The following is a 21872-nucleotide window of genomic DNA, read 5'->3' as shown; positions in this document are numbered from 1 at the left end:
AAGACCGAATTGGGTAGAGTTACGAAAATGAGAAAACAGCATGTTGCTATGCTGGCAGTACTGCCTATTCGGTATGAATTAGGAGCAAGCCAGATACATTTGCGCCTCATTATATATTGCAGTTTCCTTCAAAGAAGCATTACCTTTACAAAAATCAATATATTCCAGTCATAGGTGGTGTGGCATGGTTAGCTGTGATGTATAGTTACATTTATGGCAAAGTGCATATCGGGATATACCGTCACTATCAATCACGATTAATGGATTGATCCATCCATCAGTGGATCCATTCGCGGTCAGCCCCGGCAGAGTTGCCTAATTCCCAAAGGTCTGGAATGGGTCTGATTTACTGGTGGAAATACAAACAAAGCGCTCACTACGGCGCTGGAGGGACCACAGTGAGCTATAGATCCCAAATTGCCCACAGCGTTCTTCCTCCTGGATCTGAAGTTTGACTGAAGGGTGGAATCATCTCTCCATAACCCGGACATAGACTTTGCCATGGAAACCAAGTGCTGAAGTCTGTGACTTAATGTTGGACTTGATGAGCCCAGCTCTGTTGGGGGTGGACATTAAAGATCTTTACAGACTGGGGCCTGTGGAGGTCATTCCAAGTGCAATCTCACTATATATTTGGATACACGAAGCCTGTCCAGCAACCTTCCCTACCACCAGGTGATTAGCAGCTCTGTTCTTCTCTTCACCTGAGAGATATGGTCACAGATCTGATGGTATGATTACAAAAACAAACCAGGGACCTGTCAAAGCTCTTTATTATGTTTGCTGAAAAAAGTGAAAAGATAACTTTGCATTCTTAAAAACCTTCTTTACCTCAAATAGTTTTCAATAATGTGTTTAAAACCAGTGCCTGTTTTGCACTGAAGTAATCCTAGCACTTTTAACCTTCCATAATAAAGTATAGCATGACAGGTTTGTGACAGGTACTGCTCATCTAAGAGAAACCGTTCCGCATTAGTACGAGACACAAAGGTCAGTCTGGAAAGTGTCAAGAACTTAAAGTCTCTGCAGTCTCAAGAATCCTCAAACACTGTGATGAATCTATCTCTCGCGAGGAACGTTCCTAGGAAAGTAAGGCCAAGAGTTCACTCTACTGCAGAGCATCAGTTCATTAGAGTTACCCAACCTCAGAAATCGCCAATTAACAGCACATCAGATTAAAGCCCACATCAATGATTCCCAGAGTTCAAATAGCAAACACATCTCATCATTAAGTTTTGGAAGAAGAATTTGGCCCTCAAACTGCTACAAATAAACCAATACTAGTGAAAGAGACCAACAAGAATCAAAGTGTTTAAGCTAAGAAACACAAGACCAAGAAAGATCGGACCAAAGAATAAATAATTTTTTATAAATATTAATATACATATGGAGCAGAGTGAGAGAATACCAAAAGTGAAAAGAAAGTCTTTATCAAAGCAAAAAGAACTTCCTACATAAATTCAAATGTACTTGATTTTTCTGATTAGATGGAACAAAGTGGCAGGTAAGTGTATTTACCTGCAGAAGTGTTCGAAGTTTCACAGAACACAGATTTTTGAGGGAAAACTACAGAAAACCTGATACTTGTTCCTCTTTGACATACCTACATATAGTAATTAACAAGGCTACCATAGAGATTTAAAGTGGATCTGAGTATGTTCTGTTAGTAAAATATTGCATGTATATTGTAGTTCTGACTCCATCTTACTTTGAGGAAGACCTGTAGCTCCTGGGACTGTGTGTGCTGCAGGATGTCTGGTTGCAAGTGCTTAAATATGGCCACACACATGTAAACCTGGTAGTCAGGACCCATCACCACACAGGTGCAAATATAGTGGCAGATCTCTGTCCAGTCCAGGTAGTTCCAGAAACACTGAGTCAGCCAATGGAGGCACATCTGTAGTGGGGAAAAAAAAAAAACAAAACGTTATTAGGATTTCAAGCTGACAAATCGCAAACCCCACATGTAATTAAAAGTGTTCTGCTCTACAACAACAGCAAACTATGATAAGTTTGGCAGCTATCGTAACTACATAAAAAAAGAAATATGTTACTCAAACATCTCATCCTTAATATCTTTTCAGCTTTTCTTTAATTAGTTTTGTCGATCAAATATTTAAAAACAAACCAACTTAACACATAACTTTGCACAGTATCTCGTTTCTGAACCGAGCTTGTTCAAGCATTTAATTAAACTGGTATAAATCCACCAGACAATTAAATGTAAATAAGGAGAACATAAATGATAAGCAAACACAGAAAATATTTACATGTAGTTACAAAACCATGGAAGCACAAATGATAAATATTAAGTCATGTTTATCTGAAAGGCACCCAAAACTACAGTTATCTAAAGATATCTGTTTCATACTATATATGTGCGTTTGTGAGATCTGAATATCATCATTGGGAACTAACTAGTCTTTGTTCGTATTGTAGGTTATTTCTCTCTTTTTGCCTTGCAATGAAACAAAAGGTATGCTAATATAAATACATGGATACAAGATGTAGCTCAATAACTACAAAAAGGCACTTGTGCTAAGCAATTCAGCACATCCATGTCTAATAAACAACAGCTTCTACTACATTTACTATAAAGCTGAAAACCTGTTTAAATTTCTATTTACACACAAAGTGAAAAAAAAATGGTTGATAATCCCTTAAAATACACATTTGCATGGTTGGGTTTATGGACACTGAGTTTACATTTCTTGTGCAAGTGTCTAAATGTATTTCATTTGCTCAGCTTTCTGAGACTTCCAGGAAACATGTTTACGTTGAGAGTGAAAAAATATTCACAAACTCTCAGCAGACATTAATATTGAGGTTGCATTATGGGACAAAGAGACATGGAGATGCATGCTAATGTTTACTTCTCCAGTTGATGACCGAGTTAAAATTAGTGACCTTAATGCAGTGGTTCATGATGGGATTCCCACCTGATCTCAGTGAAAAGAACACAGAGTTCTACATCATCTTTAGAAATGAGCGTGTTTACCAACTGATAACATAGGCCGAATGTTAATTTTCAAAAGCTAGATATATTTACAGCAGTGTATTTTTCCAGTCCCTAAATTCAGTAAATATATACTGAACAACAGCAACACAGTGGTGCTATGGTTAGCATTGTTGCTTCACAGCAAGAAGGTTCTGGGTACAAATCCAGCATTTGTCCAGGGCCTATCTGTGCTGATTGAATATGAGTGCAAATTGTTGTCTGTGTTAGCCCTGTGACAGACTGGCAACCTATCCAGGGTGTACCCCACCTCTCGCCGCTCTGGTATAGGCTCCAGCCCCAAGACCCAGACCTGTTTTATCAAATCAATCACCAAAGTCTCTGTGAAACCTGAATATAAATATTGTAACATTCAACATTATAACTACTAAAATTGAAACACTGAGGCATTATGGAATAGCGGTTACTCAATTATGCTAATCACTATTTTTGTCAGTTTTGAGGGAAAACAAATCATGCATCTATTTAAAAGGAGGAAAAAAAGGAATTGGGAAATTTAAGTAAATAATAAATAAATAAATAAAATTTATTTATATAGCACCTTTCAAGATAAAAAGTGCTTTACAGAGGCAGTAAACAGACATTAAGATCTAAAACAAAACAAAATCAACCAAAAGCGAGTTTAAACAGATAGGTTTTTAACTGCTTTTTAAAAGACATGACTGAGTCCACAGATCTCAAACTCAAAGGAGTGAGTTCCAGAGTCTGGGAGCCACTGATACAAACGCTCTGTCACCTTTTGTTTTTAACCTTGTATGCGGGACAGCCAGCAACCCCTGGTCACAAGACCTCAGGGACCTGCTGGGGTGATAGGAAAGAAGAAGATCACTTAAGTAAGTTGGAGCTACACTGTGCAGGGCCCTATAGGTCATGATTATGATCTTAAATTGGACCCTGAAATTGACAGGGAGCCAATGCAGTTGAATCACCAGGGGAGTGGCATGGGAGTATTTGTGATGCTTTGTCAGAAGCCTAGCAGCAGCATTCTGAAAACCCCGCAGTCGTTCCAGGGAGGCATTACTTAAGCAAGTAAACAAGGAATTACAATAATCTAAGCGAGATGAAACAAAAGCATGAATAATCATTTCCAATTCGGAACGTGACACAATGGGACTTAGCTTAGCGATATTTCTTAAATGGTAAAAACAAGATCGAACCAAAGATTTAACGTGTGTGTCCAGCGTCAGAGCTGGATCAAATGTAACACCAAGGTTCCTAATGGATGATTTAATATAGGAAGCAAGAGGGCCTAGATTTTTAACCACGAGGGGAACAAATTTCTCAGGAGCAAAGACAATGACTTCCATTTTATCAGCATTTAGTTGAAGATAATTATCAGCCAGCCAATCTCTAACGGAATCTAAGCAGGACTGCAAGATTTGGAGCTTAGAAACATCAGGTGGCCTAAAAGAGATATATAGCTGAATATAATCTGCATAACAATGATATGAAATATCAGAGAAAGAGCTAAGAAGTTGCAGAAGAGGGAGTAAATACAACAAAAACAATAATGGTCCCAAGACAGAGCCCTGAGGCACCCCATAGTCAAGAGAGCTGACGGAGGATCTGAACTTAGAGGTAGCCACAAAGAAAGATCGATTTGACAAATAAGATTTAAACCATTCCAATGCGGTACCCGATACACCCACCCAGTGGTTTAATCTATCTAACAAAATAAGATGATCAACAGTGTCAAAAGCAGAGGTCAGATCCAGCAAAATCGTTGTGTTCATCTAGAAAATCCGTGAGTTGCTTGGCCACAACCTTTTCTAAAATCTTGGCAATAAAAGGCAATTTTGAGATGGGTCTGTAACTGGAAAGCAAAGAAGGATTAAGTTTAGGCTTTTTTAAAAGCGGGTGAATGACAGCACTTTTACAGTAAACAGGGACCTGACCAGAGAGTAGAGATGCATTAATAATTTTAAGAACACTAGGACCAATAGACTCAAAAACATTTTTAAGTAAAGACCCAGATAAAATATCAAGGGGGCAAGAGGATGATCTCATTGAAGTGACCAGCTTCAACAACTCAGGTAAAGACACTGGTGAAAATCTTTCAAATATGACAGGCTTAGGTAAAATCGGAACAGGCAAATGGTACATGAAGGGAGAGATTTTGCTCCTTACATTGCTAACCTTTTCAACAAAGAAGGAAAGAAAATTTTCACAGTCTTCATTCGAAGAAATAGGGACAGCAGCAGAAGCCGGAGCAACAATATCCCTAATTGTGTCAAATAGAACCTTAGGGTTACCTCTGCTCCTAGAGACTAGGTTTGAAAAATAAGCAGCCCTTGCATCACGAATTGAAGCGTTAAAAGAAACTAAAAGGTCTTTTAAATAAAAGAGATGAACCTGTAAACGAGTCTTTCTCCACAAACGCTCAGCTTTACGACAGACACGCTTTAAACAGCGAATGCTGTCGTTTATCCAGGGCGAGGGTTTTGTAACAGGGGCTAGTCTAGTTTTAATAGGGCAAATATTATCAATAATAGAAAGACAGTAATTATTAAAAAGATTTGTTAATGAATCAACATCATTAGAAACAGGCAGATCCAAATTAAAAACGTCAGAAAATTTAGCAGCAGTAGAAGAATCTAAGACGCGTGAGCTAAAAGTACGACGCTCAGGAGGAGGAGGCAAATAAAAAGACAAATTAAATATAATACAATGATGGTCCGAAATAAAAATATCCTCAGAACTAATACAGTCAATGGTTAAGCCAATAGTAAATACAAGGTCCAGAGTGTGCCCTTTGGTGTGGGTGGGGCCAGATACATGCTGTGTGAAATGAAAAGAGTCCATGATGCTAAGAAAACCTCTGGCAAAGAGGTCAGAGTCATCATCAATGTGCATATTAAAATCGCCAATTATTAGCAATCTGGACAACTTCAAGATGGAAGATAAAAAGTCACTGAATTCCTTTAAAAATTGACCGTTAGGTCCAGGTGGACGATAAACTACACCACAGTAACACGGATCTTTAATTCCAATTTTAACCACCTGTAGTTCAAACGTTGACATTTTTTCAACCATCAATGAGCGACAGTGAAACCAATTTCGATACACCACAGCCAGTCCTCCGCCACGACCAGAAGTCCGCGGCCGACTGACGAAGGAGTACCTGCTCGGGCAAAGTTCAATAAGAGAAGAATAGTCACCATCACGCTGCCAGGTTTCAGTTAAAAATAATAAGTCCAGTTTTTTGGAAAGAATAAGATCGTTCAATAAGAACGTTTTCTTTGTCATAGATCGGGCATTGAGAAGCGCCATGCTCAACGAGGAATAAGTCAAACCATTATCGACACTGACCCGTTTTAGGGGGCGTAGAAACTGGGGGTTCGATCAGTAACGATCATAGATACCGCTCGCTGCTGGGGCAGCGGGCCAAATAATAGGAGAGTCTGGATGAACACTGCTAAGGAAATTGCTCATTGCTCATGCAATGCAAAAAAAGAAACTGACTTTGCAGGCCTTAGTTAACTTGAAGAATATTAAACTTTATGCCTGCAAATCCTGAACATGACAATATACCTCTGCAATGATGTAAAGTCAGGATTCCTTCAGGTCTTTGCTAGTAAAGGTGGTTCTTCAAGCTACTGAATCATGGGGTGTAGTTAGTTTTTCACATGACTACAAAGAGTCTACATGACTTTACATATCCTCAACTCATAAACCTTAATCTCAGCTCTGCTGTGCTTGAATACAACTGGGATATTGTTAGCAGCCTTTAGCCTTACTGAACTAGACATCCTCACTGTGTATCCAGTTTCAACTGTGCAATAATTAGTCACTATGTTCACAAACAACATAACTCTGCTCAAGCGTATAGAAATGCATAACCTATGCCCCATAAACCAGATTACCATTGTTCCCTCCTCCACTAAACTCTAATCAAAACACTGACACTCTAATTTGTGTGTTGTAATAACAACAGGGAATGATTGGCTCCATGCTGCCCTTACACGCTCTTGTGGAAAACAAGTAAACAGACAAATACAGTGTTCTTACTGCAACTGTAAATCTATCCAAGGTTTTCCAAGTGCATCTTATTTCCTTTTAGCCCAAACTCGAGAGCATAAGGTGAATGAAAATCTATTTATTTATTCGTTTATTTTAACATTTCTTCTCCCAAATATCTGAACTGACAACTACAAGTGAGGCCACAGCGGGGTCAGAAACACCCCAACCAAAAGTAAGCATTGCAAATATCCACTAACAAGGATCTCCATTCAGTGATGCACAGAAGACCTTGAATAGTGTTGCTATTCTGTTTTACCGTCTTTCAGCTCAATGTTTTGGTTTGAATGCCGTTAACATCACTGCTCTGAATGCGTTTTCATGAATTTGTTGTTTAATTTTATTGTTACAACGAGAATTTTTAAAGTAGCAGATAAAATGTCAACATTGTATCCGACTCGCAAACTGGTAGATACCAAAACCGAGAAACAGAGAGGTGAGAACAACTACTTCAAATTCTTGAGGGAAACAGGAATGTGATCCAATCAATCTGGCTCTGTGTCTTACATTCACCTAACATTTTATGTCAATGTTGTGTTTATGGCTTCGTTTTTCTGCACTCCATCTACAGTGGAGTGCTTCAGCTAACTCTAGCCTTTATGGGGCAAAATTTTTAAGTATTTGGGGTCATGTTTCTGTAAGTGTTTGGGGAATAATTCTACCTTTAGCTCAATTTTTGGGTGTCAACTAACTCCAGAGGTGATACCTGGAGGAGCAAGCTCCATTCTGTTCACCAGGGTGTGGATAACTGTGCCTGTTTTCTGCCTTATAGTTATAAAGTTCTGTGAAACTGAGGAGAGCTTCAGATTCATGTCACAACTTTCTGTAGTTTTGCTGCACATGATTTTCACTCTGCAGAATGACCTTAGAAGATGTTTTTTTTAAAATTTAAGACACTTACTAATGCTTTGTTTCATGATACCTGTCACAAACACTCCCAATTCAAACGTTAAAACCTTCTGCAGATGGATTTTGAATGACTTCTGTGTCCACGTTCACACACAGACATTTGAATACACCCTTTACTGCATTTGCCACTGCTGCTTTGTCAGGATTTTAAAGTTCAAACTTTTGAAATAGAATTTTCCATTTTCCACAACAGGAGCCCATTATCGCCTTGAACAGCAAAGAGACCAGCTGAATGTTAACGCATTACTCCACCCCGGAGACGACAGGTTCAGATCTTTGATGCAAATGTGGCGACTCTTATAAGCACGCGTTCATTGTGTGAGCCTTCACTGTCAACTGGAGACACGCGGAAGACGAGATCAAACATGAGAGCGTTCAAGGTGAAAATGCTTTTCGTACCTCGTTGTTTGCGTTAGAGAAAAGAAGCATGGAGGAGAAGAGTTCTAACTTTTCAACTGCTCTGGTATTTAAAAACAAAAGGAAAAGGTTTCAATGTCAAAGCTGTATCGTGGTATTTTAAATTCGACTTAAGTCAAAGCAAAATGAAAAGGGAGGTCAATTACAGGGCAAGAACAAGTATGATTATGAAAGGTTTTGCAACCTGATTTATTAAATATATACAGCATCCAAAAAACTTAACAGACTGTTGTCTGTCTTGCTGTAAATAGTTGCAGTCTAGCTAAAACTGAACATTTCTGTTTCAAATTCAGTTTCTTTTATTCCTTCCATTAGTATTCATGATTATCCTTTGTTGATCTAAGAAAACCGAGGTTATTACTCCAAGATACCAAACTATTCCTTATTTGAAAACTAAAAAACTGCAGCCAAGTAAATATTATCTTCACAGACTTCATTAGCCTGACTTTAACTTTCTGTGACTCCTAATGATGTGAGTCTGTGTTCACATGATCACTTCAGTTGATTACATAGTGTATTTGGTTTCAGCAGCAGTTTTTAAGCAAACCTTCTCTACTTTGCTGCTTGATTTTTATGACAGAAATCAGTTGTGTTCGTTGGGTTTGAATGACCTTAACAATTCTCAGTGTGTATCTGATATCATCTTGGATTTTTGATAGTTACATATTTTTTTCCTTCCCAACAGATTTGCTTGATAGGAAACCACGCAAGTGTGCAGTGCACAGCTCAGACTGTAAAAACTAATACAGTTAAATAGCTGTTAGGGGACAGAATAAAAACCAACAGAGGTGAACACAATAAACACCTAAACTAGTTTTGGATTGCTAAACATGCCACTGCTACAGTACATTTAAATTATATGGACTTCAGGTCTTAGCAGAATGCATAATACTGTTAATAAAGTGAGAGCAAGTCACAGGGAGAGTGTGCAAGATTTTGTTCCTAGTTTAAGAATATTTAATCTTTAACATTTACCCATAATACAGCAGAAAATGAGTAGCGAGCATAATTTAAAATTCATGCTTCACCAACAGTGATTGAGCTGTCTTATTAAGAATCCGGTGGAAACTGATCTTTTTTTGCCACTGAAACATTACATATGCATTGTGTTTTAAAACAAAAGACTGAAATTATACTAGCAATGATTTTAGTTTTCCCCTCAAATATATCAGTTAAACCTTTAAGCTGCAAAGTTTGCAAAGTCATTCTGGTTAATGACCAGTCTGGTTTGTGTGTTTCAGAGGCTCTGAAGGCCCTAAAGCAGAATTGGCAGACATAAGCCTGCAGAGTAAGCCAATAGTGAAATCTGTAGATGGCAGATAAATAGTAGATAAACGTCCCTTTCTACCTCTATGAGGAGCATTGCTGCTTGTGATCCTATGGCACTCTGCTTTTATATCGCTCTAAAAATAATAAGGTGCACAAGGAGATTATCTTTATGGGGAAATTGGACAAATTTTAATCAGGTATTACGTGTGAATTTGCTAAATGTCATAAAACACTTAAAAATCAAGAAACTGAAAACATGCTGATTTACAAATGTGCTGGATCAAACTGGGAATTTTGAAATCTGTTAATGTAGCCAGTGTTACAGATAATACCTGTGATGGGGTGAAACCAGACATCTTGAAGGCAGAGTGGACTAGAGGAACTTCAGCTTTCAGCAGCATCTCCACGTAGTGAGCTGTGCACCAGTAGACAGGAGGGATTCCTGATTCAGCCACTTCCTTAGGAAAATGGATCTGTCACAACAAAAAGATCTTGATGTCATGACTTTTCTTGGTAATGATTTCGAAATAATGTTAGATCATACTTACACAACTGAGAAATATTTTTTAAAAAAAGCAAAAACAGTATTTGCAAGTTCAAATTTTTGTATTCAATGCTGCTATGCGGAAAAAGTCTTCTTAACAATCAGAAACAGCATGCAGTGTGCACAGCCATGTGCCGGCGTGCGTGTTAACAGTGTGCATTCATGCCCACATTTTCTCCATTTGTCTCTGCCTCTTTATTATTTGTGCCCTTTTAAATTTCCATGATATCGATGAAATCGACCACTTTGTGAAGGCCAACCACTGCGTGAGATATTCAGCAGTTGTATCTACATCAAATGCACCGAAAGCAAAAAAACCACATGTTCGGTCTAATCCCATTGTGCCGTAATTGACTTTGACGACAGAAGACGAGATGATAGAGGCTGGTATAATGATAGCGAAGTTAATCTCAGCACCTCAGCTCTCCTCCGCAATTTCAAATGATTGAAACTAGACTTCATTGTAAACTTCTTCCCCTCAGCTGAACTCTTTCCCTCATTTATACTTACACAACCTTTTTATTTCATATCCTGTTTTCCTGTTTTTCTTTCCTGCTGTCTCGCAGCCTAAACCTGAAAGTCATGAAAAAGATGATTTATCTCCTTTTATTCGTGTTTTAATTTCCAAGTTTGTTTTTTCTTTTGTTGTTGGGATTAAATGAGGACAACACAGAGACAGCCTTTCAAGCTGTTTGAAATTTGAAGGAGTAGTGTCTTGTACACAGCTCATCCAGAGTATGTCGCACTGAGGGGCAGGGACAGCATGGAGTACTATGTCCAGTAAAGCCACACATGACAATGTTTTATATGGAAATTCACCACAGGGATCACTGTAGACAAAAATATAATTCTCTAATGTTTGAACTTCACTTCTGTAGGAGTTTTTTTTTCCCAAAGATTTATTTTGGTCCTGTATTATTTTTATGATAGTATAACAGCACAGGCAGGAGCGAAGGGACCGAAAGCAGGAAATGGCCTTGGACAGAACTGAACCCAGGCTCAAAGGCAACCTAAAGTAGCCCATGCAGGTCACCCAATTAAGCCACAGACAAATGAATGCCCAGATGCAGGGGTTGCTGAGGGAATAAAAGAATAACAAAAAAAGAGTTTGTCTTATCTTACTTAAAAGAAGTCATTTTCCTCTCAGTTCTTGCCAAAATGTGATTTTCCTCTTCTTTGGAAGTGGGAGGAATGCCTGTTTTACATTTACTCCAAAAGCGGCCCCAAAACTTCTTGAAACCATATCAAAGAAGTCACAGGTGTGTGAATTCTTGAAAAATGTATACCAAGAAAGTCAAAATGTAAAGTTTGCAGCAGTTTACACAACACAGATCTAAAACATGTTCTATCAATTAAAAGGATCGAGGCTAACAAGGCTGTGTTAGGAATTGTTAGCCACAAACATGTTTCAGCTAATAGGTGTTCCAGTGTCTGTAGCTAAATGACCTAAATGTAAAGCGCGCTACAGAATCTACACAGAGACTCAAGCATAGATAGGCTCAGAGACGATAAGAGGAATAAACCTCCCTACATGTACACATTTATGTCAAAGTGGAGGGCATGTATTAGAAGAATGCAGGAAGCCAGACAGTGATCAGGCAAATTTTCTTGTGTCGGGTTGTTTAAACAAGCTCTCTGAAGCTAACTGGCTGTTCAACTTGACTGCAGTGCTTACAGACAGTCATAATGTAAATTGTAGTTCTGAAGGCATACAGCCGTGGCCTCACCCTTCCCTACCCTTACTTATCTGTCCCAAATTTAGCAAACACAACTCAGACCTGTGTTGTTGACTGGTACGAGGCTATGCTTTGTCCACACACACTTTTCTGACCCACTCCAGCAAACCAATCCAATCTTAAATGGATCCATCCATCATCACATCCTTACTATTACTGCAACACCATATTGTATGAGTCACTTCCACACACTGATAACCTGCTGCAACCTTTCTGAATACCTTTCTCTACCTAAATTCCAAAAAATTACCACTTACATCACCAGCTGCTTTTAGGTGACAGTCCGTTCATCTTGTCCTGGGAATACACCAGGTGCTGGTCTGTGATAATCCATCTGCAGTGCGATTTTGCTCAATTCTGGCTACAAATCGCAATGTTAGTGTTTCAGAACTGAAGTATTAAGTGGGAAAGAGGTGTTTTAGTTTGGAAATTCACTAGTTGCTCTTTGTGTCTGACTTCCTGATTAACTGCGTCCTTAACTGTTCCATGTAGTTGACCTGCTAAGAAAGCCACTACTGCCATGCTTCTATAATTTGCCGTGGCACATCTGTTGAATTTTGAAATAATTCTCCGTTACCTTGTAATGTTGTGTGTGTGTGTGTGTGTGTGTGTGTGTGTGTGGGGGGGGGGGGGGGGGGGGGGGGGGGGGAGGGTGTTGTTGTTTTTTGTTGCATATTTTATTTTTTTTATACATATTTTTTTACATTTGTATTAAAAGCTCAGTTGTCTTGCCTGTTAGTGTCTACATTTAGTTTCCTAAATTGTACAGATTTATGCTTTTTAACTTATTTATACTTATCTTTTTTTCTTAAAATCAGGACCAAAAATGTTTTGTCACTGCTTTTTAGTACATTTTAGATACAATTAGTGGTATTATGAAAGACTAAATCCCGTTTTGACAAGTGAGGTGTGGCTAAGAGCAAAAAAGTGAAGGGCACTACATGCTCATATTGTAACAGTTTGTTAGTTATAAGGTAGATGTTTGATGTTTGTCAGATCTGGGAAATGTTTCCATATTTATGCACGGTCTATAGGCACCACTGCAGGGTAACCTAATTATTTACATTTAAATACTATTAAATATGTAATTGTACTCACTTTACCGTAGTTGTACTCACCGATGCATGTATCCTGGCTGGCCAGATGACGGCAGAGGTGAGCAGAGAGGAGAGACTGACTAACAAACATAAAGACTTTTCCATGTTTCCGGCCATGATGAGGAACACTGTAGAGGCTAGCCAGTCATGACCTGGATAACCTTCCTGGTGAGTTACTGGTTTCAAAGTTAAAGATCCAAAAATGGCTAGTAAAAAAATATACACAGATTTCAAAGTCTTAGATATGTTCAGCAAACCTTGTGGTAACATGAGTATTTTTGACAAACACAAATTAATTTTTAATCAGAAATAAACAAAAATACAAATAAATAACTAGATTTGCATTTTTTTAACCACTTGTAAAACTTAAATTAAGAGATTTTGTTTGTGTTTTAAAGGATCCATAAATATTGTCTCTGTGTCAGAAGACACGAGCGCTCATAATGGGTTGAATAAAGCGCAAAGCTAATACCAGTTTGATGTCAGCTGACACTGATGCCAGTGAGTGTTATCTACAGAGTGAGTAACAGTCAATTAACCACGATACACCATCAGCTTTGTCACAGCTGAAAAAACAGACTGTAAAGACCCAGTTCTGTCTAGTGTCAGATTCTGAAGGTATTACATGAAAAAATCTTAACCCACAGCCACCGGCAAACTGATACAAACATATAATTCTTGTGATTTTTGTCTTAATAAGCAGGAGAGGCTGCTTTACATTGTGAACACAACGTTGCACAGACACTGAGCAGCATACTTTAAAAAAGAAAAATAGCAAACATGATTTGCAATCAGGCTCCAAGGTTAAAGCTTCCTTTCATCAAGTATGTCTCGAGTGGTTTACTCAGGCTCTGCAGCATTACTCATTAAATTCAGTTCATTTAGACGTTTGATAATTTCATTCAAACCCTGCTGGCAGCAAATAACTGCGCTGATATGCGAGTCTCTGTCCTGTTCCAGGAGAACTGTGGGCCGATTAATCGGGAGTGAGAACACAAACTGGCTCGTCTCCAGAAAACAACCCCAGGCCTATCAACACTTGCTGCTTTTTATGTCTTTCTGCTGAGTTGCTCCCTTTGAACACTGTCACCGTTTAATTTTTCTTTAGGTTAAAATGTACACCGAGAGATTTATTTACATCTTCCCACTGAAAGATTCTCCACATTTCTGCCACAAAGATATCACAGGAGAAAGTTTTAATGAGAAAAAAGACTAAATGAGCAAATTTCTTCATTTATTACATTGAAATTTATTACTTTTAGTTCATTTCCTGTGAACTCTACGGAAAAAAGCATGTACCTTCCCAGCATGTTAATTTTAAACTAATTAATCTTGTAAAATGATGTTAATTCTTCACACCAATGCCAGAAAAAAGACAACAGCAGCCTTGATCTGCTTTAAGAATCTACATTCTCATTTCTTAGTAATTTTTTTAAAGGGTACCTATGATCGTTTTCCTTATTTTTTGTCAGATATACACTGTTACTGTGGTGGACGGTCACTTTGAACACAGCCAAAGCTTCAAATAATGAGGTCAGTGTACAAATATCCCCACTGAGCCAAAAGCTCAGGCTTCGGATGGCTCTAAATGCTCCATTTCAGACTGTGTTTTTTTTCTGTTCTTGGCTCTGTATCGTAGCAAAACTGGGGATTTTGCCATAATGCCTGGTCATCTCAGGCACTCGGCTTGGTCTATGACCGTAGAAGCCCCTCCCTCCTGCTGTTCAATGCTGTTTGCAAAGGGGAGCCAATCAGAAGACAGGTGGCTTCACTGCTGAGGAGCTAAATTGTTTTTTTGTGACAGCTCATAACCTGAATGACTCCAACAGCTTTCTAATTGCTTTTTTTAATGTATCATGCAAATCTACTCTAACAGAGGCCAAGAATAAAAACGTGAAGCTCAAAATAACCATAAAGCACCTCTTTAAATAACTAAATTTATATTTAATGCTTAACCTTTGAACCAACACAGATAAGAAGTCATAAAGCTGTTAAAAAAACAAAAACAAAAAAAACAGTAATGCATTATCCTGAGCAAACTCTGTTCAGTGAGCAGACAGGGTCAAACAAACGAAACCCAATGTGTCTGTTTTGTAAGAACCCAAAGTTCTTACTTTTTAGACCAATTTCAAAATTGTTAATACAGAAACATATTCGTGTTTTGCCATGTCTTGACTGGATCCTGTAACAGACTGAGGAAATTGCCTTAGATTTGCATCTGAATGACAAGCATTTGAGATCTTTATATCATTGTTAAGAAAAGGCAAAGACGGCACTCCTTTGTGGATACCCAGTTAAAAGAACTGGAGGATGGCTGTCTGCATTAAAGCTCAATAATGAGGACCAAATCCACAGAAACACAGAAACTTGACACTAACTGTGCATGCTGATAGTTCCATCGGCTTTGATTATCAGTTAAAGATGTCAGCGAGTGCATGATGGGAAGAAACATCTTTTTTCGGCTTAGATGTGTGGAGTGGTTTGGCATTTATTTGTAGCCTGTTTTAAAGTCAGCAAGGCATGTTATTGGTGACAGTGAAAGTGTGAGGATTTCACTTTGAAATGTGGTCAAACGGGTACAGTCTGTCCCAATTTTGCTTTATCCTGTTAATGGAAATGTCTGGACAACCTTGGTTAGAACTTCATTATTTAAAGAATATTTGGAGGTCACACAATCACCACTGTATTATTACACCTTGAGCCGCCTTAATTCTTTGTAGCACAGAATTAACAAACATTTCTCCGATTTTTGGGCCATACTGACATAAGAGCATGGCACAGTTGCTGCAGATCTGTCAGCTGCGCTTCCGTGATGATAATTTCCCATTCCACCTCATCCCAAAGGTGTTCTATGGGATTGAGATCTGGTGACTGTGGAGGCTATTTGACAACAGCCAACTCATAGAATAGTCGCATAGAAGAAACCAGTTTCCAATGATCTACGCTTGCTGACATTAGTGCCATTATCAATCTGAAAACACTCATCAGAAGATGAGCACACTGTGCTCATATAGGGACGGACAGCAGAAATACATCAATACGCCACACCAGCAGGCTGAACCACTGATACAAGGCTTTCATGTTGTTTATGCCTAAAGCAGTCTGGCCATTCTCCTCTGACCTGTGGCATTATTAAGACAATTTTTTTTTTTTTTTTTTGCTTTTTTGGACCATTCTCTGTAGACTCAGGAGATGGTTGTGTTGCAAAATCCCAGTAGATCAGCAGTGTCTGAAAATACTCAGTCCAGCCCATCTGGCATCAGCAACCACATTCAAAGTCACTTACAGTAAAGCCCCCTTTCCCTCCCATTCTGATGCTCACTTTGAACTTATGCAGATCCTCCTGATCATCTCTGCTTGGCACTAAATTGCTTAAGCAAAAGAACTATATATTGCCTCTGTTTTATATTCATAAATGTATGACAGCGGTTGGAAGCTTAAACTACAGTGTGAATACTTAAATACAATTATAATGCAACAGTGTGAGCTGGTTAGCTTAACCACTGGCTCAACCCTCAATGACAAATGCATGCTCTTTGATAGTGATTGACAGACAGACCTCATGCATTTGTAATGGATTCTGTAAAGATATCATTTTTAAACGGAGAGCTATAAATAAATCAGTTACCCCAAAGACAGGAATAACATTTTCATCTGCGATTACCTAATCACCATCAACGAAACCGAAAATCCTCGAAATAAAATACTAACTCAATCAACATCTATACCTTAGATTTCAAATTATTTCCGTTTACCTGAAAAAGTACTTCAGTTCTTTGGGTAAACTTTAGACCAAAGTTTTTGCAAATTTTTAAGTATATTAACTTTTTAATTCTTTTAGCTTAAATAGGTACACTGTGTTTTGCGTCAGAAACATTAGCATAAATCTGTTTACAGCTGCCATCTGAACACAAAGATAACCAAAAACGAGCTTCTTGCTGTCAACTCAAATGTCAGTCTGGTCTAGTACTGTAGCTTCTTTACAAACAAAATGTCAGCATTTTATATTTGTGAGGGCTCTTTATCTTCTCTCTGTGTTTTCATGTTTCAATTGTCTGCTTACAAAGGAAGCTATCTGAAGGGAAAAGGACGCCTGTCAGTTGGTATTTGGGACAAAAGAAGGTTGAACTACTCACTGAGGAGCAGATGGAGCAAGATAATCTATATTGTGTTGATCAGAGCGTGAGACATGACACTCTCGGTTTCTTTTTCTTTCTTTTAAAAAGGGCGACTTGTGGCGTTCTCACACTAGACACTAGATAGCTGCTACTACAGTCACACACATATGCTGTTGCCTCAGTAGCCAGAGTGGCACCAAGAAAAGGTTTGTGAAATCTTTAGAGTTGGCAAAACTTCTGTTTTGCTTATTTAAAATAATAGTGCATTATATACATACAGTGAACCTCTGCAGTAATTACTCTGCAGTAATTACATCGTTTAAGAAGATGAGCATGTGTTGAATGCGTGGGTTGCGATGGTGCTCATCCATATAAATAAAGGCATACAAAGTCAGCTTACAAAAATGTTATGCTCAAGAAATACTGATGGGTATGAATTATGCCCAACGACAAACTGTTTACAGATGGAGGAAATTCAGGACGACTGCTCTCCTGAACAGTAGACCATCGCTGTGAAACCTATAAAACTTGCTACAATCTTTGTTCATATGTTCATTATAAGAAAAACCCTGAATAAGAAGGGGAAACTGCTGCTCTCTACAAAAATATTAATATACAGTGTAGAACGCTATGTCTGAAGAAGAAACATTGAAACCTAATTTCAGCAGTCACCGCATGATGTCAGGAACATCATGGAGGGGCAAGGCCATCATTTCACCAACCAAAGGTAAGCAGAGGTTCGGTGATACACTGACACAAAACAGACACAAATAACTAAAAAAAACATTCTTATTTTCCAAATTCGGGTTTTGAACTGACCAAATGCAAAAATAAAATGTTATGACAGAAGAACATTTGTCAGATGGGTGACTAACATTTACAGCCACAGTGTGTCCATTTACTGTGAATTTTTATTGTATGGACTCTGTAAAGGATACTGAGTTCTGATGAAGTTTTAACTCTCTGCGTTGACAAGAAGATCTTCACATGCTTCATTAGCAGAGCTAGGTCATTTGCAGCTTCTTCTTTCAGCAGCCTAAGGTAAATCCCATACCTGTGAATTTAAATGAAATGTATGAAACACACATCTTCAAGTGCAAACCTTTTATAGATCAGTCTTCCTTTGTTTTTTAAAAGCATGTCGAGTAAGTTGGTCAAATTTCCAGGTGCTGTCAAAGTCGCACTAAATGCTCCACACATCCTCTGACCTTAACACCAGCTCAAACACTGCACACCGAGAGCTTCATGGCACGGGTTTCCATTTCTGATCAGCTCCTGTATAATTCTTAATACTTTTAAGTGTTGCTGGGGTTCCTGCATTGTTAATTCTTATAGTGAACATGGCCAAAGCATCAAATAATGAGGTCTGTAACATGATGCTTGTGAGCTAAAGCTTCAACCGCACCTTGTTTCAGTTTTTTTTTCTATTCTTGGCTCTATATTATGTCAGTGAGAAGGGATATCATTAATATAGTGTACTCAGGTACAGCCGCCACATCTGTGCTGTTCAAACCTTCTGTTTGTAAGAAGCAACCAATTGGAAGAAAACTGGTTTAATGAATGCAGAGTTAACAAGAATTATCTGGAACTGTGAAACATGCAAAGCTATGCTGCTAGATTTCAAGAATAAAATCCTGTTGGAATAATAGCTCTGCTTTTCCTACTTTACATCTTTATTACTTTTCATCTATTTCATATCTCTTCTTTTATTTCCCCATCATTTTAAATTACTGAAATGAAAACCTATAAAATGTACTGTGAAAATATTAATTTAAAAAAAAAAAGATCATTTCTCAACATGACCATTTTTCTTTCAGTTCCCAGAATCACTCATGAAAGTCACATTGCCCAATGGGATACTTTATATCAAACTCAGAGATAAAGCAACATTGAAGTCTAAAGCAAATACCCCAGAGGAGTCCTCAAAACTTTATTCAAGAAGTCCAGTGTCGCAAGTAAAAGATTAATTATAATTTCATGTTCAACAACTTTTAATCCTATAACACCCACCACTCTGCGGGTAATGTTTCCACTCTGTGTTGATACCAGAATAAAAAATGTGGCACTCTGTTCTCCTGGACAGGCACAGAAACTTTTCAGCTGCAGAGCTCCCTTCGGAGTAGGTGCTCAGAAAGAGTTATATTCACTGTGTAATGTAGCAGCGGGGTGTCGTTAAAGGCAGAAACAAGCAGTGTGAGAACAGTAACACAAGTCAGAGGGTCTATTGTGGGAAAAATAAAGAACAGAACAAGTAGTTGCACAAGTACAGGGCAGCAATATCATGAAATTCCTTTCTATTCTGCAACATGTTTGTTTCAACAAAGTGCATTTTTAAACTCACCTATCTCTGTTGTTAAGATAAGGTTATTTTTACTTAAAGCTCCTCAGTAAAATTAGGGCCCACATCCATCCACATGACTTTGAGAGAGTAATTTGAAACTTTGTTATCTCTTAATTAGACTTTGTAATTCTTTGGAGGTTGGCCCTAATCAGTAGTGATGTGCGATACCACTGATTTCCTTTCCGATCCGATACCAAGTAATATTCAGGGTGGTATCGACGATACTGATCCGATACCGATACTTTGTACAAAAACTTATTTTATTTATTGTATCTCAAATTATAGCGTCATAATGATTACAGGACATCAGATTACTTGTTCTTATCACTTAATAATGTAGAGTTCATCATATAGAAATAAAAAAAACTGAAGTTGTGCGCTATTTGAACACCTTGCCAGCCTGCAGCACTAAAGGACTCCGTGAGAGACGTCACCTGTCCCTCTCCTCCTCTTCAGTTCATCTCAACATAGGCTCGTCATATTCTGTGATATGATTTACTCTGAGGTGTTTGACAAGGTTAGTGATGTTGCCACAACCATACATACCAACCCTCCTGATTTTTCCAGGAGAATCCCGAATTTCAGTGCCCCTCCCGAAAATCTCCCGGAGCCACCATTCTCCCGAATTTCTCCCGATTTTCCACCCGGGCAACAAAATTGAAAAACCATATTGCAGAATTCATAGCGTGGCCCAGCCAATTCCAGTTTCCAACAATGGCCGCAGCGACTTAGTTTTAATATTACTCTTTTTTCTCTTTCTGGGTCGCAAAAAAACTTTTAACATATTTTCAGGTGAGAATGTAGCTGTGTAAACTTCAAATATCTGAGCACCGACACATCGTTTTCAAACCCCCGCGGTCTTTCACTACTCGGGTTAAACATGATATATAAGTCACTTTGATAACTTAAAAATTTTATTGTTTGGCTTTTTCAGTGTTTTATTTGTTCGTGAGTAAATCGGTTTGGCTGAGATTAAAGTTATTAGATTAGATTAAATTAAATTTAACTTTATTAATCCCTCGGGAGGGTTCCTCCAGGGTTTTCACACAGCTGAATAAACGTTAAACAGAAAACTAATTAAATAAAGTGTGAGACGGTCGAGAGTTTACGCCAGCGCCCGGTTATATTTTAGATAGCAAGGAGCAGACGGCAGAGTTTCACTCCACCGAGGGAGCCTGTGACGTACTACCCGGCTTTCTTTAGACCGCGAAGGCCGGGTCCTCAGGTGGAAGCAGCCAATGAATTTGGACACCCCCGCTGTTTCCGGGCTGGCCAATAATAACGGTGACATTTAACGTATTTTATCCGATAAATAAACACTGTAAAATTTATTTATCAACCCCCCAACAGCCTTTTTGAATGTCTCCCTAATTCTGAGGTCTCAAGGTTGGCAAGTATGGCCACAACACCTCACTTTTTGCCATATGTATCGCAAACCACATCTCAGCTGTTTGTGGGGCATATTTAGGGGCAACCTGCCCAGTCACTCAGTCATTATAAAACACAATTATAAACCTATTTATTTTCTCCAGCTTTCAGTTGAGCATGATTTCCTAGTTTTTATTGTGCGAGCACGGTTGTGTTTTCATTTATTCTTGTTTAATTTGAGGATGTTTTATGTTTTTGTTCTGTATTTTAGTGCAAATTTATTGTTGATTTGTGAGTGAGTTTTAATTATAGTATAGCATGTACTGCACTTCGGTCAGCTAAGGGTGTATTAATGTGCTGTAAAAAATAAAAACTGACTCAACTTATATATCTCACATCAGTCAGCTCTGACAATTTTCCTAATGTCGGCTAACAAAAGTGTCTCCAGCTGCTGAACTGAGAAACAAAAATTTTTTTCAGTCTTCTCCCTTTTTGACTTTTGTGCACATTTGCAGCTTTAAGTCATGTTGAGAGTGGACGCTGAGGTGAATTCTAATGTTACGGCTTTGAGTTCACAAGCTTGTTGAAAAATGAAAGTGAGCTTTTACATTTTTTAGATGGCTTAAATATGCTATAGGTTAAAGCGGCAAAAGCCACCTTTTTATCTTTTTCTTGGTTTTTCCAAGTGATATTACCTTTGGGACAGCAAGACCAGATTACTTTTCATTTTTTCTAGAGCAGGTGCTAAGAATAAGCAACACCTTTGTGTACAGAGAGATAAGAAAGCGGCACATACAATGAAAAGGTAGAGTGAAACAGTTGTTGTGTTTTAAACAGAGAAACCAGACCTTCAGTGATGTACTAGCTCATCCAGCTCCTAATCCATCACAATTCACAGGGCATTAACAAAGCGATCAATGTTACCTTGACCTTGAGCACAGTTTGGGTGAAGATCTGACCATTACTCTAGTGGGAGTAACAACTATTGTGAATTATCGACATAAGCTCATCAGTCCTTCGACCAGATGAACTATAAACTT

The 21872-nt window shown here is 38.4% G+C and overlaps 1 protein-coding gene across 4 annotated transcripts in view; it reads right to left on the bottom strand.

Moving 5' to 3' along the window:
• tbc1d32 (TBC1 domain family, member 32) overlaps positions 1 to 21872 on the bottom strand; it is a 103563-nt gene that overhangs the window by 7754 nt on the left and 73937 nt on the right. For 3 of the 4 annotated variants that reach the window (XM_006805650.3, XM_006805652.3, XM_006805651.3), the window contains exons 30-33: positions 18062 to 18177; positions 13027 to 13181; positions 9961 to 10101; positions 1709 to 1897 (exon numbers count right to left, since the gene is read on the bottom strand). In XM_006805650.3, the coding sequence (XP_006805713.2) occupies positions 1709 to 1897; positions 9961 to 10101; positions 13027 to 13181; positions 18062 to 18177 (601 nt within the window). Of the gene's footprint in view, positions 1 to 1708; positions 1898 to 9960; positions 10102 to 13026; positions 13182 to 18061; positions 18178 to 21872 lie in introns of those variants that run through there. The other variant, XM_087852349.1, reaches the window with a different exon arrangement.

Source organism: Neolamprologus brichardi, chromosome 15 (assembly GCF_056152115.1).
Source record: "Neolamprologus brichardi isolate AB-2024 chromosome 15, ASM5615211v1, whole genome shotgun sequence".
In the NCBI taxonomy this organism is placed as follows: Eukaryota; Metazoa; Chordata; class Actinopteri; order Cichliformes; family Cichlidae; genus Neolamprologus; species Neolamprologus brichardi.
Note: the sequence above shows the minus strand (reverse complement) of the source record. Positions and strands in the feature narration are given on the sequence as shown.